The sequence below is a fragment of the Hoplias malabaricus genome, chromosome 14 (assembly GCF_029633855.1).
Source record: "Hoplias malabaricus isolate fHopMal1 chromosome 14, fHopMal1.hap1, whole genome shotgun sequence".
Classification (NCBI taxonomy): Eukaryota; Metazoa; Chordata; class Actinopteri; order Characiformes; family Erythrinidae; genus Hoplias; species Hoplias malabaricus.
In genome coordinates this window covers 28404006-28422818 of record NC_089813.1, presented here as the reverse complement: position 1 = coordinate 28422818, position 18813 = coordinate 28404006, and the positions used below count along the sequence as shown (strand labels likewise).

Here is an 18813-nt window from a genome sequence, read left to right as displayed (position 1 = left end):
TTGTCGACTTTGTAGACTACCGTACACTGCTAGAAATAATGGTTTCTTCTGGAAAGGTTCTATAGATGAAACAATCTATTTGGCTTGTTCTTTAAACAGGAATAGCTGACATTCTTCTCTGTGCAGTGCTGTGCATTCTACAGTAATTGACTGTCTGACATCTTCAGACACAGCACATGTAGCTCAGATATGAGAGCACTCAGGACAGTAGTGTAGGCCAAGCAGAACAATATGACAAAATTGTAACTGACAATCAAATTCCTTATAAATAATAGGGATTAATATATTAATCTATTAAAATTCAAGGTTTAATTTTATCAAGATTGTATTGGATTACAATTGTGAATATCTCCTTTAAAAGCGTCCCTATTAGGGCTGGGTGATATGACACTAAAATAATATCAAGATATTTCAGGGTATTTTTGTGATAATGATATTCTTGGCAATATGAAAAAAAAACACTTGCCTATTGTGTAAACTATAACTTACCAAGATTCTGGTTTTGTATAAAACAATAATGTAGCATATAAATCTATCACACAACCAAAGTGCAGAAAATTTTACAATTCAATTATCTTCAAAGAATTATTCTTTTTGTATTTTTTTTTTTATTTAGCAGAGTCCTGTTTGGTGTTTTTAAGTAGAAATGATTAGCTGTAAATGATTGATTAACTGAACATCTGAGATCACAGATGTAGAACCAGTGTGCAGCAATTTTCAGCCGAGATGGTGGACGGTCTGGGGTTTACTGTGTTTTATGTGGATGGGTTTGTGTGTTTATCCTGGGGTTGTGGGTTTGAGCCCCACATTGGGTTGTTCTCCCACAGTCCAAAAACTGGTAGGTGGACTGTTTGTGCATAAGTGTCCATATATGTGAGTGTGTGGGGTTCTGTGCCCAGGTTACAGACAAGGAATAATATTTTGTGGTTAGGTTAGAAGAATTCTTAGAATTATTCTACAATAAGTTTACCCAACATTCAATATATAGTTAAACTACTTATAACAAATTAGTTAATATAATATTACTTTATAATACTGAGTACCAGAAATGTATCTTTTTTGAGTTGTATCAAACATTAAATGTAGTAGACACTTAAAGTACATTTGTATGCATATTTCTTCTTACTAGTTACTTGCTAACTGAAAAGATATTGTGACATGGAATGTGTGAAGTTGGTATGAAATGAATTTGATAGTCTTTAGCCTTGGTGTACATAAACTTTTGGTCTCAACTGAACCTGCTTTTAAAAGTGGATGCTTTTGCCTTTTTCCACCCACACAACCACACAAACATTTGTCCCGTCTTATTCTACCACATTTTGTGTTGACGGGTGACTTTGGCATAGCAAAGCGGTGCTTTTTCCTTCTTTGAACCTGCAATATCACACCACTGGACCTGTGATCCAATTCCCCTCACATCCACGCTCTCCAAGAACCCAGTGGCACCATAATTGGCACCCTTGCGTGGGAGAAGCTATTTCAGCCTGAGAGATCAAAATAGACTCTAACCTCCTCAGCATGCAGTTGATCTCTCATTGCTTCGGAGAAGCGGAAGGCATGATTCATGATCGGCGAGTTTGGAGAGTGCTAACTGGACGAGAGGGAAATATCAGGATCCACTTTACCCTTTAACCCAAAGCCAAAGACCCTTATTTTTAGTGTTATCAAAAATTAAAAACTGTTGTGGGCAGGTCATGCTTCCAGAGACAATCCCACTGAAAGCTATTGAGGTCAGCAGAACTGGGTCTGTTGTTACTACGGTTTGATCGATGCTGTGTAAAACACAGGGCAAGGCAGAGCGAGACCAACAAGGGAAAGAGAGAAAAAGTTCCCCCGGGGTGAGCGGGAGAGGATGGGCACCCCAGCACAATTTTGAGCCGAGTGCTGGCATTCAGCCAAGCTGTTATTAAGACTTTTTTTTCCCTGTGTGATGGCAATTTCTTTTCAGCCCTGGAAGAAGAGAAATTCCCATTATGAAGTTTCATTAGCTCCAGTGTGATCGGCGTACCTTCTAGCTCGTCAGTTTTAAGAGGAGCCGCAGCCAAACAACAATGTCAGCACTTCAGCAACTTATCCACAACACCACAAATAGTGTTTGTACAGCATAATTAAACCTCAAGCACCACTTCAGCCTACTTCACTTAGGAACGGAACATTGGTTTTCCCACAGAAGCCCAAAGGCCCAGTGAACATGTCCAGAGGGTCACATTAGTCCTCGTCATGCTTTATCACCATGTTCTCGTGAATGTCCAGGGCAAGGTGTATGGTGCCTAATCACTTCTCCTGTGAAATGATAAATGATTCTCATTTACACAGAATTACTGCAGCGCTTTATCTGATTCATGACTGTGTGCAGTACCAGGGTAAGACCTACGCCTTAGGGTCTCAGGTCTCAGCACTGAAGAAAAAATAATTGTCAAAGATTAATTGAAGAGGCTTTTAACAAATCTTTCTAAAGGTATGAGAAAGAGCAAGAGGTCCCCAAGCAGCCCCACCTGGAATTAGGCCTGCCACCCCTCTACTATACTGTATAACCCTGAAGAATTCAATGAAATATCTGCGTCTGCTGTTAAATTTAGGTACAGTGTCTATAAGGATAGTTATCTTTTAGTGAAAGTACTGACCTGAATCACAAATGCATTTGTCCTACACTGTCAGAAAAACTCTCACTGTAGTGGTATCCTCAAGAGAACATATTCTGTACCTTCAATGAGGGAACAGAACTGTATCTTATTGTATTATTTATTTATTGTTACACTTATATAGCACACATTGATATCCAAGGACACTTTACAAGTAACACCGCACAGAACGCCATTCTATTCAACATACAGTTCACACACTGGTGAGAAGCAGCAGCCAAATGCATACAGCGCACTCTCAACCAGGAACGACCGTTCACCTGGAGGACAGCATCGGGCACTAGGGATCCACCCAGGACGGAGCGCTAAACCATATCTTGGCAGATACACATTCACTCACTCACTCACACATACCAACATTCATTTTTTTACACTGTCATTCACTCACACTAGGACAGTTATCAGAGAAGCCAGTTGACCTAACCAGTGGCCAGTGAGTGGACACACTGCTTAAGGAGGCTGAAATGGGTGAGCAAATGGGAGAGCAACAGGTGGACTACAGATTGTAGGACTCCCATAAGGACGGCAAATTCAGAAACAAGGAGGTGGGAATGATTTTATGAAGTTACTGTATATTCCCACTCCGGGTGACTGTCTGTGAGGAGTTTGGTGTGTTCTCCCTGTGTCCGCGTGGGTTTCCTCCCACAGTCCAAAAACACACGTTGGTAGGTTGATTGGCGACTCTGTGTCCGTAGGTGTGTCCGAATGTGTGTCTGTGTTGCCCTGTGAAGGACTGGCGCCCCCTTCAGGGTATATTCCTGCCTTGCGCTCAATGATTCCAGATAGGCTCTGGACCCACCGCGACCCTTACAGATAATGAATGAATGAATGAATGTATATTGGGTGTTTATACGTTGGGCAGCTGTGACCTGATGGTTAGAGAAGAGGGCTTAGGACTGAAAGGTCACTGGGAGTGAAGGAACAGCACTGTGTGTGTGCACTAGTGTGTTTGTGTGTGTTCACTGCCTGAGATGGGTTAAATGCTAAAGATACATTTCGTTGTGTGTTGAACAATGACAAATAATTGCAAACCTCACATTTATATATACACCATTTCATCCAATCTCCTGACTGACTGTTTACCAGGCTGCCTCATATTTATGCACATTGTCATAATAAACACAGACAATGTTATGAACTTTTATATTTTTTAAATAAAGTTTTCATCCTCATTTTTTTATCTACAGTCCTGCTGTACAAACTCTGCCCTTTCAGGTCACTGCAGCCAAAGCAGCAGCCATATTGGTTGAGAATGCAAATTTGTGTGTCAGCGTTCCCTAAACGTTCGCTCACCAAACGTAAACACACTGAATATCTGAGCACAAAATCATGATGAATTCCTTTTAAATGAATGGGATCTACTGATCTAGACTTGTTTTGTAGGGGTTCACTTTGGTTTACTGCAGTGCCAGCATCTCATAACAAGTCAAACTAGAACAAGACCTTAACTAAAGACCCAAGATGTGACTCGCACTCTAAATCCAGACATTTGAGACTAGACTCCGACTCTATTGGCTCTGCTCTCTACGCTCTAACGAATGCAAACATTTCAGATTTGCATGAGGTTTTCACTGTTGCACATCGGAATCCTTCAATGACATCAATAATAATTCAGCACAAAAAAGATGTGTAAAAAACATGCAGTCATCCTGCAGAACACTGATGCCTGTTAGAATCAGCAACATCAATAAGACCTCACATTAGAAAGATCTACAGATACTTAATTGGTTTGTGTTTTTGCCAAAGCTACACATTCTTGGGTTTAAACACACACATTTACATGCACAAAAGAAAAACACACACACACACACAATCTGCCAGCTCTATTAACGATTGGCCTAGCCTCACCCTGACCATCGATCCTTCCAGCAGATGTTTGTTTCCCACCATCTGTGTGGTTACTCACCGTAACGTAGGAGCCCCTCAGTGACGTTGGCAAGGGAAGAAGGAAGATTCACTGCTTAAAGCAAGGTAAAAACAAACCATCAATATCTACCTTCAATAGAGCGGCTCTGCCTCTTTTCAGGTCCTCATAGACTGAAGAGAAATCACTATCAAAATGCAGAACAATAACAAGCGCACTGATGCACAAGCTTATACTTTGACATATTTATATGCAATTATGCTACAGCACCTACATTATTAATAATAACAGTAGAAGGTTTGGTTCCACTTTAGATCCCTAAACAACCTTAAACTGGAGGCTCCAAGGTTTAAATACCATACACAGTATTTTAAAGAAACAATGGATATGGCATTATTACATACAGTTATTATACACAGCTAAAACGCTATATCCAATAAAGAACCAACTAACAACCAGATAACTCACTCACTCACAGTAAGGGACTGAACAACATGCTAACATACTCACTCAGGTTTGTGACTGCAGTTTAACTGAAGGAGTCACTGTAGAATAGCTACATATAATATTAATATTAATATATTCATTAATATGAGTGTTACAAGCTTCAGACAAGATATCTGAAATATCTTTTACAAGCTTCTGGGAAACTAGTTCATGTGCTTACCTTAAAGCCAACATGATATTCGAAATCCTACGGGGGCACTAGTAGAAATTAGCATTATCATAATGTGCATTTATTCCTCTTTTTCTGACCAATGCTTTGTCGTTTTTTGGCCTGAACTGAAGGCCTAGCTCCAGTGGTCTTGATTCATTATGGATGGCACCACATAAACTGCAGAGAGGATAGAGGACAATCGCTGTAGTAAACAAATCCACAGTTTTAGTAGCGCGTGAACATAGATATACACGCTTCTGCAGCAAATTGCTGTGTACTGGAAATTCCGCAGCTGTATTAGAATTCCCCTCGACTCACTCTTGTGGGAATGTCGGTCAGCCCCTCTCTCTCTTTCTTCCTCCCTGTCCCCCATGCATCTCTTTCTGCATAGATAATCATTCACTCCACTGGCCTCTCCATTCAAGCTCTGCCTAATATCCACAAAATTGGAACTGATCTTTCTTCCCTTCATCACGCTCAAAAGAGCATGAAAGACTATGTCGGCTTTCAGATCTCAGGCCTTAAACAGTCTGGCCAGCAGTGTGGTCAGATGAGGATCCATCCACAGATGAATGTTCCAGGAATATGATTCTGAACTAATGCTTGAGCAAGAATAAAGACAAGAGCTGAAAGCAACATGCCCCCTCAGAGACATCAACCAGCCAGACCAGAGTAAAGTATGGGATCGAAAACCAAACTCCCCTCCAGGTCCAGTGCCTTTAAAACCCAGCAAGGCACAAAGAAACTTTTACACCAAGTCCCAGGGGCACTTCTATCTAATGTCTATTCAACTTGTGCAATGGCCCTTTGGTTAAAGTATTAGCCCCTGAGGAAAGGCCATCTCTGTCATTCACAGGGGAACAGTTAATGGCATTCTCTGGATTTACTGAAGGCACCTCCAGTCATTTCGCTTTGTGTCAATGCAAGTAAATAAGTCTTGGATAATTATCTGTCGCTGCACAGAGCTCGCAAAGCAAACACAGCAGAAGAAATCCATATATTGATATATTGTCACGGTCAAAACCTTGTATCTCCGTTACTGTCATTTTGTAATTTCATGAGGAATGGGCCAATAGAAATGGCCCAAAGCTGCTTCAAATATATTAGGTATTAGTATTAAAATTGTATTATTGTTAAATTGTCACATTAATAACAAAAATAAATAATTAAAGAAAATGAACTATTAATATGCTACGTTTGTGATCTCTAACATTCAAATGACTTTTTTTTTTTAAATCGTCTAAACCAAAACTCTAACTCTAGACTCCAACCCTAGCCCTTGCAGCTCTTTTTCCTTGATGGAACTCATAAGCTTGTGTGGGAAATCACTACTCTAAATGGTTATGAGTGCTGTCTTGGAGGAAGAAGGAATGTATTTTGTTATTGGTTAGCACAATATTTACTGATTGGTTAGCACACATTGGGTGGAGATTTTCAAATACCCCGCTATAATCTGGTAAAGCTCCACCTAGACACTCGCAGTTTGCCTGCTCTGACTGCTGGAAATTACTTTAAAAGAGGCAAGTGTCCAATATAATTTTATTTTTTGTTATTGTAGACTTCTGTTTGATCATTTATAAGAGCATTGCAAAAATCTACTTTGTTTTGCTTGAATGGAGAGTTATGTAACTCACTGCCTCTGAGGAAGCTGCAGAATGTTGTAATGCTCTACTGTCTCTGAGGCAGATTCTGAAGATTAATATTTCTCCACATTTGAGTTATGACTGCTTCCTCTGAAAGAACTACGGAATGTTATATAATAATGCCTTGCTTCCTCTGAGGCAGAGGCTAAAACAGAGTGAAATGGCACATGATCGCTGCCTCTGTGGAAGCAGTAGTAGTAACAGCGTAGTAGCACCGTGCTGTCAAGTTCTCCGCCCGGGGTTCTGAAGTTGAAGAGTCTAGTTTTTGGAGAGCTCAGCCCAGGAGAGCAGTGACAGAGGCATCTCTATTACATTGTCATTTTGAAGCTGAATTTTTTTACTGTAAAAGTAATACACAGTGTTCTTTCAAAACTACACAACAGTTACTATAAAATGACAAAATCCTTGAAAATTTTAGATTTTAAATGACATTTATATGTTACACAAATATTGAAAGTCAAGAATGTATTTCATTTACCTGAAAACTGCTGTATTATCACTACTGCATTAGCCCTGTGACTGGCCGGTGTCCTGTTCTGGGTTTCCGATAAATTCTGGGTAGGCTCTGGACCCATCAGGACATTGAATAAGATGAAGCATTCAAAACAGAAGATGAATGAATGAATGAATGAATGTAAGGAGAGAGGATTCTTTCGTGCAGATTTGAGGCTGTCACCATGCATCAATGTGAAAAGCCTATGGTAAACACACCCAGGATGCATTAGGAATATATAACTTCAACCACATTCAGAGATGGATCTGCACCACATGAAATCAAATGCAATATATTCTTTATATCTACAGACAACTGACTAATCGCAATATAATATTTGATATCTCTAAGCCAATCACAAGCATCCCTTCCTCGATTATATGAAGGCAGGGCCATAACTAAAATTTAAATTTTAATGAGGTCCACACTGCAGGAATGCAAAATACCTGTATTAATGCTATAATTAAATCAGTTCATGTCCTTATAATGTACTAAAACATAGATTATGTACAACAAATTTAGATTACAATTAAATTACAAAATATACTACTTACAGTTTTATTTGTGGTGGCTTTTTATTATAAAGTGATATATATTTTTTATCCTGTGTTAGGATGTCCTTTGTATTCTGAAAGTTAAACCAGTAAACACTGGGTAGCACGATCTGACAATGTAGGTAACAGCTGTAACAGCAGTAAGTCTGTTTAGCTAATGTTGCTGCAGCTAGAAAACAGGCTTTGATTAGCCCTGCTACACACACATTTGTGACTAAACTTTCAATTTGCCCTCACAAACTCCTCACGTTAATGTCACAGCAGCAGTGTTGTATGCTAGTCTGTAATATATGCATAACATACCTCTCAGCAAATATTTAAAGACAGTTAGTAATTGAAATGTCTTATGAGAGCAGGTTAGCAATTCTACCGGCAAACAGAGAGCAAGGTTGCCAGGTCCAGCAAAAATATTCAGACCAAATTCTGTCTAAAACCCGTGTCCTAGAAATATGAGAGAAACAACCAAGGTCCTGACCTCGATGTCCTCATAGTTAGTTACAGCCATGAAGGAAAACCTTACAGAGCAAAGTTGCAGTGAGAAAGGTGGGGGCAGTAAATCAGATAGAATCAGTGACCTAAGAAAGATGAAAAGGAACTGGGGAAATACTGAGGACCATGCCTGTGCTGACCATCTGGAGGGGGGTGTTTTTATTTCATGAGAACATGGTGTGTTTCATGTTAACCTGCCGCTTTTTTCAGTATCAAACAGGCAATATCCAGGGATGTACATTTATATTGGTAGAAAAGCCGATGGGAAGACATCTAAGTGCAAAAGTGTATGGGATCTAGTCTATATAACCCATACAATGTCCACAAACACATAATGGACATAACAAATATGTTTACACAAGGACTGAAAAAGGTCTTTGTTTGATAGACCATCAAATAAAAAGCAGTTGTGCTCATGGAATCTTTCCTTTCTTGGAGGTTTTATGTTTAAGAGTGTGCACTATAGCATGGATGAGAGTGGAGGATAACTGTTTATGATTCAGGTACAGAGGCAGAGAATGCGTTTAAGTAGAGTTACACAACAAATCCAGCAAGAGTGAACAAAGTAAAGGAACGAGAGGAGAAAAGCACTCTGAAATCCACACACCTGCAAGGTCACGGCACCGGCAGCCAAGAGCCGCAGTGGAATTGAGGCTTACCAACAGCGGCAGGAATATACCAGAATATGCATTGAAATGCCTTCACCAAGTTGAAGTTATTACCACTGCGAGGATAACAAGCAGGAAGGGGCTTGGTGCCTATAGACCTGCAGGCCTTTGTAAGGTTTATATACTGCTGTCTAAAGCAGAGTTACTTAAAACTTATTTTTGTTTTCACCGCTTAATCTCCCCCAAGGCAACAGTGATGAGCACTTTTTCTCCAAAGGAAAATGAGGTGGTTGATTTGCCATAAATTTTTGGCCATGGACCTATCTCCATAAATTTGAGGCTAACTCTTACACTTCTCTATATCACTATTCTGTCCAATGTCTTCTACAGGGGGAGCACACTTTCAAGCCCAGTGTGTACCCACTAATCAGAGAGGATGTGTCTGTTGTTTCTTTTATCAAGGGGGACTGAAACACAACCCCCATATTACAGTAATTGTCCATCATAATGAGGCTTTTACCTGCAAAACAACAGAAAACATCATGTACATTATTCAGTGGACCGGTGTAGAGAAGTAACAATGACAAGCCACCTTAAGGGATGTGTTGACATTTATGACCACTGTGTTTCTCCCACTCCTCAACGTCAGCCAGAGGTGGGGGATCTTGAGCACTATGACATTTCCAGTGGAAAAGGTGAAGATGTTTAGTGCCAGGACTCCATCAAACGGGAACAATAACAAAGCTCACAACACCTAGGTTCTGTCGGTCGATACCATTATTGATGTGACCACTGAGGCTAGAAATGTTCAAGGAAAAGGACGTTTAACAGCCAGTGAAAAGGGCACATCCTAACATTTCTTTTTGTTGTATTACTACGTGGTGGTTTGGGTTTTTCTCAGCTACTGGAACTTGCTGGGACTTGGAAGCTGGTGGGAATTCTAAGATTTATTGAAGTATGAAGAATATAGATTTGCAAGACTATTGTGTCAATTTCTGATTGCTGTGGTAGCATCTTGGTTGGTTCTATGCTGTTAAAGATGTAAGATCCTACTACATGTTTCTTTATTAGACATGTGATCTTTCCCTCTTATAAAAGGTGCCAAGGTCCTGATAGCTTTTTCCCACAAGCATGGAAAACCTAATTTGGAATTATTTAATGCACTTTCATAAATATAAACATAAATAGAGTCCAGAACCAGAAAGGATCTTTCCTAACCAGCCAGACCAAATCTTCTGCAGGATCCGTGATGGGGCCTGTGAGCATGTCAAGTTAAAGAAGCTCTAGAAAGAGGTCAGCACACCGTATTAAATAAAGTGTTATCGCACAATGGGACAGGACTGGCTCATTGGCAGTGTGCTATTGTCCTCAATGGCATGCTGGATAAAAGACCAGTGAACCACCTTACATTTTGTAAAATGGGAAATGGGAAATGGCCTTTCATCCAATATCTGATTAGAAAAGAAAACTGGGAAATAAAAACAGAAAAGATCGTTTTTTTAATGGCGTAAAAACCCGTTTATTACATGGCCTCTGATGATATATCCTTGTTTCCCATCAAAACCTATGGAAACACAGGCTGGTTCACTGAATAGCACAGATTCCAATAATCCTGAATGATACCAGTTTAAGAGCTAGAGTATATTTGGTCTAAGTTGATCACAAATGTTGGTAGTTGCAGTTGGTTTGGGCAAGGGAATACCAAGCTTATACGGTTGTGCCACTCACAGACTCAGAACAGCATGTGCATCTACTAACATAACAGAACCATGCAGTTAACATTCTCCTCTAAGCATATTGACCTGTCAAATGGTCATAAATCTTATTTCTTGAGGACCCATCCACTGAAAGATGCTTTAGTGGCTTTTCTCTGGTTTCAATTACAAAGAACCCTGTTTGGCACATTGATTACTAGTTGAGTAAAGGTCATAGCCGTATGGCCCTGAGGTCCCACGACTGTAAAGGTCTAATAGAATCAGAACTGTCTTTCACTTATTAAGTAAAGCTTAGAATCAGGTGTGAGATTACAGGTCAGTATAATAGTTAATCAAGTCTTTTAAGAGTGCCCCAAACTAGAAGGGTTCATCATTATGCCCCATTTTACCTTCACACAGGAACTGCATGAATAATTCAGGCCCTGTTTCTTCTCTCACATCTGAGAACATTATGCCTGGCGCCAAGTGCCCTCCCTTACCCCCTCCACCACACTCAGAGATACAGCCTCCCTACCACCCTCTTCTGCAACAAACCTCTACTCCTCACTGGGTTACAGTGCTTCTTTGTTGTTTCTCCATAAAACCAATCCATCAAGCATTTCCAAGGGAGTGTTTAGATTCATATATTCAGCATTTATTAGTTAGACTAAGACAGCTCTACAGGGTGAGTCAAAAGTCACAGGACACCATTTATTCTGAATAAGCCAGCAAGTAATGGGTGAGGGTGCCTATCTTTTAGGCTATGTCTGGAACATGACTGCCACTTTGAAAGCCACCATATTGGATCATGGGCAAGTTTTTCCAATGGGAAGATGGTCATGTAGCATACCAAAGAAATAAAAGGGTGTCTTGCGACTTTTGACTCACCCTGTATAATGAGTGAATTCTGTACTGAAAGTGGCATCCATTTTGGATAAAGACATCAAGCTTTAGGTCACACTGTTCAATGCCAAGCGTCGGTTAGTGGGGCAGATGCATAGACTTTATTGAAGTAGACTTTATTGAAAAATAACCGGTAAACAACAAAGTACTGTTGTTTTAAGGCTACAAGTAGTACGTTCAATCAGTTATACCAAGAATGGCCTACATAGTACATATATACACTGTAAATAATAGTGTGACCTCATATAACAGATTCTTAAATGGATTTCTGGTTTATTTACATTCAGATGTTCCACGTCCTTTAAGGTGGAACTGTGTGTTGTTTGTATGTAGCTGAAGTTGAACTTTCCTGTAAGTTTTTATTCACTGTTTAAATTACCACAGAAACTGGTAACTCAAGTTGATTACTTTTGTAACACTTTTTGTCTCTTTACATTCATGCCTCCAGCGGTCTTCTGAATTTAGAGTGGGTTCCTGCCTAAATCGTCTAAAACTGCAAAAATAAGTCAATATTACCCACCTGTGGTTCAGGAATAAGGCAATATCCTCATCACTTTTCATCTCTTTGTCATTTTTCTGCCATGAGCAGAGAGAGAGGAAGCCTAGCATGTCTGACCCAACCAGGGCTTCATAAATGCTTCTAATGCATTTTTCTCAAAAGTTTTTCAATGCAATATTACTATTTATTATTTACAATTACATCAAAGTGCAACTCCCTGTTTTTTCCAGGAAGGGGAAACCTGTCCCCCCATCCACCCCAGGATTTCTGCCCTGTAGTGGGGTACTAAGCTCACATTAGTACCTGTACAGTAATCTTAAATACAGTTTGGGATCCAGCACGAAATACATCAGGATCTGACCTCCCTAATGCTCTCATTACTGAATACCATCAAGACCTCACAGACATATTCCTACATCCAATGTCAAGCCTAAAACGACCTATTTCCAGAAGAAATGTTGGATGTGCAAATGTGTGGTCATATAGGGTAGTATCTGTTGCTAATAAGCAAATTTAGGAGCCCAGATCTTTTCAGTGCCTATTAATCCTGTGATCCCTTCATTGCATCTTCAAGCTGTCACAACCCTCAGCATAATCACTGCTAATAAACGGCTGGCGTCTCCGGGCCTCTGCGCGGCTGCTTCTGTGATGAGGGTTATAGGATTCAATTCCCTGGGTTTGTCAGCCTACATTTTCCCTCCTCCAATAACAACAGTAGCAGGTTATGAGAATTTCTGGAGGTGGCAAAGGGAGCAATTTTATTCCGTGTTCGTCCCCAGCTCCAGGCACAGAGCCTGCACTAAATCAATTACAGGAAACAAACGCCAGCAATCTCTGACCCCAGAGTGCCGTGGCTCATCACCGTGTCACAAACATTGTGTGTGCGCAAATGGCACCATTCACAGAGGATTGCACTCTGTGATGGCATTTCAGCACTGCAGCGTTTTAGTTAAGGAGGGAACATAGGGCTATCTGCTGACTGGTTTTTAGATGCAAAGGCCCTCATGGGCTCATCTATTCATTCACTCACTCGCACATTTACATTTAGCAGGCTGGAACTGCTGCAGAGTGGGTGCCGCTGTCAACTAAATAGACTTTGACAGTTCATAAGAGCTGTGCATTGAATATTTATAACTCAAGCTTTTTATAGGGAAGTATAATACTCCTCTCCACGAGTTAACACAGTTCCCCGGGGTCTAAATGTAACATCTGTGACATGCTTTGGTCAAAATACCACAAGGGTCACAGCACAGTTCTCCCACTGTCTAAACAGCCTTCTTCAGGATGGCCAACTTCAGAGTCTGTTTCTTTAAATAAAAATAAGCCACAGTTCACCCCACATCCATAAATCAGTGCGGGCTGAAACAGTAGTGGTGTGGATGGAGCAGGAATGGGTGGAACAAAAACACTGTAGGATTTGTTTATTCATTCATCTGTAACTGCAGCTTCCTCATTAGGTTGGTGGTGGGTCTGAAGCTCTGGACAGGGCACCACACACTCTCTCACACATTCACACAGGTGCAAAATGTCACACACTCACCCAGTCATCACACACACACACATCTTTGGACAACTCACACAGCAATACCACCTACCTACGTGTTTTTGGACAGAGAGTGGAAACCTGAGTATGTGGAAGAAACCCATGCTGACACAGAGAGAACACACCCTGGAACTATGTGGCAGTGAAATGGGCTGTTTTTGCAGCTTTGTTCCTATAAACACACTGCACTGAATGGTGAGTGAATGAAACTTTAACACTGTTTGCTCTTTTGGCGATGTTTTATTATTATTATTTATATGTGCCATTAAAGCGGTGCATGAAGCACCTTCAGTTCTAACTCCATCCAATTACATCCACAAGCTGTGTCCAAAACCTGATGAAGTCACTTTAATCAGGAAAGGTGGTCAGTTTGTGGTTGGAGAGAGAGAGAGAGAGAGAGAGAGAGAGGCAATAACTCTTATTAGAGCTCAGTGAATGATTGGGGCAGTCTGCTTGTGAGTTGCCCGCGACATGATTAAGTCCAAATTGGGCTGGAATGCATAATTTACTGTAAGTGACTATTACAGAGGCAAAGCAGGCATTACATGCACCAGCTGTATCCATTCCTCCTCAAGATGATTGAAGCCCCCCCACACACACACACCCCAGCAGCCCACCCCATTACTCTGAGCAATTTGGCCGACTGGTGTCTCGATTGCAAAGGCAGCGTGGAGGAGATTGAATTTCTTATCAAACCCATCTCTGACTTTTATCATAACACGAGACTTTTAATTGAACATGTTTAACACTCCAGACTGTGTGTGTGTGTGTGAAAACATGAGAGGGGGATAACGGAGATGTGTGTTTCAGCTGCACATACCACTGGGAGAGGAAAGACATATTTGAGCAGCAAGTGAGTGTGTACTGTCAGAATGTATAGTGCAAATATAGGACAAGAGAAATATCTGAATTCCCCACTGGGCTGGAGTGTATTTATATTCAATGGGTCTATGGAGCTGGGTGTGTTGTGCTCTGACTCATAAGCACCATCAAAGCCCTTCATCCCAATGGGAACAAAACTTGCTATGGTTTCATGCTAAGGGCAGATACACTGTTTACCTGCATTTCCAGCAATGCTGTATTTCATTAAACATACTGTAGGTGAATGTTTTAAACACACCAACATCTAGCTTTTCCAGCTGCAGACAAATATAGTTCATGTCCAGAACTATACAGACACCCCTTATAATTATAATCAGCTACTTAAAGGAACACTAAGCAAAATTTAGTGTTTTTGCTTCTGAGCAAGAATGTAATACACTTACAGCACTGTCTAGAAATCAAGGTGGGGTGGTTTCCTAACCTCTTATAAACATTACATAGTGCAGTTCCTGCAGTGATGAACCCAGAGAAACAATGACAGAGGCTCTATTCTCTATGTTACACATCAGTGAAGAATCACAATGATTTTGAAGCTTTTAAGGTAAAAATATTACCTACTGTTGCTTTAAAGTTGCAGCAATTGTGGACACTTACACACAGCTTGTTTCATTTCCACAGAAAACTATTATGGGACAATATGGAGCAAGTACATATAAGATTTCATCCTGTGACAAGCCCATTGAGCATGTGCTGGCCAGAGGGGTATAAAGCTTCCAGCTAGTGAACTGTGGAGTAGTGGAACTGTGTTCTGTAGAATTAAAGTGCTCCATCCTATGACTTTATGACCTATGAGTTTAACTACAACATTAGTACCTGGCCTCACTAATATTCTCATGGCTCATGCCATCAAATCCTCACAGCCATGTTCCCAAAATCAAGTGTTAAGCCTTCCCAAATGAATAGAAGCTGTTACTACCGCAAAGAGAGAGCAATCCGTCGTAACCACCTTCATTACATGTGAGTATGTGTCCACAAAATTTTGGCCATATTGTGTAAAACAAAATGGAAGCATGATTTGCTTTCAACTCCACTCACTGTTTTCCGATTACTGCTCCATTTATTCTGTGTGCATTTTCAGTCAGAATCCATCAGCCAATCACATCAGTCAAAGCGTATAATTACAGGAAAGTCTAGGATGTTAGCTGAATGAGTGCCTATTATTAATTGCTGTAGCGATGTCAAAGAAGGTGAGGACGATGTAGCACCTATATGCTAATGTTATAGGAGAATTGGAAAAGCAAATTCAGAGAGACTTTATAAAGGCTCAGAAAAGCCCCCAGCCTGGTGCTTACTAAAGCCCTGACCTGAATGGTCCGGCAGACAGTCCAGCTGCACCTGCACACGAGGACTGAGAGGCTTAAAGGGGTCCCACTTCTCAGTTTTCTGATCAAAATTTTGCTCACTAGTGTCCTCTATGCACGCTTACTGTGCCATTCCATATCAAGGATGTGTGCTTGGCAGAAGCCTATTACCCAAAATTCCTTGAGATACCAGTGGCTGTCGGACCAGCGTGGCAGACAAAATGTTAAGAAGTGAGTATGAATGCATGGGAGATGTTTTGTAATCGTAATCTGAACTGAGCGACTGAGCTCATTTAAAAACACAAGTACAGCCAGGTACCGGTGGAACCTACAGATGTCTCAGGTCTGTAGCAAATGCTTGGGAGTGAACCAAGCACCTTTGGGTCTGTTTCCTTATGGGTGTATTATAGTGTGGACTTTTAGGAGGACGGCAGGGATTCGAGTTTCAACTGGATGAGGTTTTAACTCAACAGAATCTGGATCGGGCAGAACTGAATTGGATTTGGTGGGCTATGTTACAGAACACACACACACTCACTCACACACACACACACACACACACAGAGAGAGAGACACTCACAATTACACAATTACACATATCCGTACAAAAACATCACAAATATTAAGAACAAAAAGCTACCGCAACATAATATCATCAAATATAATCTCAGAGTATGTCTTTATAGGGGGCGCTCTGCATGCAAGGGCCCCCAACGGAAGCGCGAGCTCATGGCGTATCCACAAACACGGATGTTGACAATCTCGATTACTATTTTGTAGTCAACACATTCAAAGGGTTTCATTCACAACGATTAATAATGATGGACAAACACGATAAATAATGATGGACTGCTGGGAGTGGACTTTCCAAACAGCGCTACGTTAAAATGAACCCCGGGTTCAGAACAGAAACAAACATGTTTGGTACAGACGCGCTCGACAGTCCTCGGTTTTACCGTGACATTAAGTTCAGTCTTTATTTTATGGTGAAACGTCATAAGACGAATGGAGAGACCGCAGTAATTTTCTGGGGTGAAAGGAGTAATCAATATTTATTACGAATTTTTCAGCATAAACAAGCTTTTTTTTCTTGATATCTAAAGAAAACAACACGTGTTTGGTCGTGGAAATTAAATAATGATAATAATAATAAGAAGAAGAAGAAGAAGAATATTTTCCCAGTAAAACCAAATCAGCGGTTATTAAAAAGCCCTCACGGTTAAACGGCGTACAGAAAATGCCAAACTATTTGTGCTTGTGTATTTCTATCAATAATTTCGCCCCCATTTTTTAATCCAAACTTGTTACAAATGCATCCCCATGAATTCTGGGAGAAATTTGTTTGTTATTTGGGACTGAAAAACGTTGTAAAAATGTTATATTCACAAATAAAATTATTCAGAACCGCTAAGTCCAACTGGAGCGTACGGGGTTCAACAATTTCACACAAGTTTCAAAACCAAAACCGTGCGCGTCCTACATTAGGAGGGAATGGTCTGCAGGAGAAGCAGCAAAGGGTTCGGTTCCAGCAGAGCGCTGTGTCTGAGTTCAGGAATTAGCTCCATCACTAATAGCAAAACAATAGAAAAACAAAAGCTCCGTACTGATGAACGAGTTCTCTTCAGTCTATCGGAGCGGCACGTCCTGCTGCGTGAGGAGTGAATGGTCTGCAGTAAGGAGCGCAGAAGTGAGGGTTCGGTTCCATCAGCTGACAGCAGCTGAACTCACGGGGAAGTGTTGGGATTGAACACTTTATCAGTGATTCATCCACATCTGATGTTAACAGTTACCAAAACATATTGGTGCAAACTAAGAAACGAGTGCTCGGTCGTTTACGGGAGCTACACCCTACCCTACACACTCAGAGAGCAGGACCGGGGGGTTCGGTTCCAGAGGCGCACTGTACCTGCAGGAGACGGAGATCTCCACTTTGGTGGCGGGAATGCTGCCGGCCAAGGGGTCGAAATCGCACACGGAGGCCATGTCCTCCAGCTTGTCCATAACATCTCCCTCCATTGTGGTGGGCGTTTGAGAGACTTTTTTAAACGCCTGGACGCGCAGGTGAGAACCTGGAGCGCGAGGGAAGAGCGCGAGAGCCCAACTCGATGAACGAACGCAGAAGAACCTCAACTAACACACACCACTGAGCGACTGATGATGAACAGAGGAATGCAGAAAGTCCGCGAAGAGACGCTCTCTCTCTCTCTCCCTCTCTTCGTTTGCTCTCTCTGTCATTCTCTCACTAGCTATCACCTGCTCTCTCTCTCTCTCTCTCTCTCTCTCTCTCTCTCTCTCTCTCTCTCTCTCTCTGTGTGTGTGTGTGTGTGTGTGTGTGTATAGAAGTGTAAGAGCTGAGCTCCGCCTCTCATTTTTCCACACACCGCTGCGCTGCAACTGACTGCTGCTCAATGCAGCGCCACAGCATCGATCCACACACGGCTATTACACAGCGCCCTGCGAGATTCACACACGCTCTGCATTCCACTGCCCAGCCTCAGCCTAAAGACACACAAAAAAGACTCTACAAAGTACAGCTGTGTTCTTGCTGAGACATTCCAGTGACAGAATCCACACCACCGCAGGTTCAACAAAGTCTCCCTGAGCGCAAGGTGTACATTTGGTGTGAATCAAACTCTTCTCCGTCCTATAGAGGAAAGTAAAGGTTAACCACTGTGTCCTATAATGAGTGTCTCAATTCAGCACCACAGCAGCGGACAGCTCCCCACCAGTCTCAGCCTGAACCAGTCTGTTCCACACCCATAATACTATACGACCACTACAGCCTTCATCACTAAGCACTGTCTGCAGATAATTACAAAAAAAGATAGTAGGAGAATTATAGACAGCAAGGGAAATGAAAAGTGGAACAGAGTGAGTGATACTGAGGGAGAGAGAGAAGGGGAAAATATGTGTATATATAAAGCAAAATATAAAAAGTGTAAGACAGTAAGATAGAGCACAATGGAGAGAGAGAGACAGAGAGAGACAGAGAGAGAGAGAGAGAGAGAGAGAGAGAGAGAGAGAGGGAGAGAGAGAGAGA

General features: G+C 41.3%; 1 protein-coding gene across 2 annotated transcripts in view; it reads right to left on the bottom strand.

Annotated features, from left to right (window-relative positions):
* Positions 1 to 17897, bottom strand: part of cpne5a (copine Va) — a 158893-nt gene extending 140996 nt beyond the window's left edge. For both annotated transcript variants that reach the window (XM_066644150.1, XM_066644151.1), the window contains exon 1: positions 17680 to 17897. In XM_066644150.1, coding sequence (XP_066500247.1) covers positions 17680 to 17789 — 110 coding nt within the window. In that variant the 5' untranslated portion in view covers positions 17790 to 17897. The remainder of the gene's footprint in view (positions 1 to 17679) is intronic.
* Between the last annotated feature and the right edge of the window lie 916 nt (positions 17898 to 18813).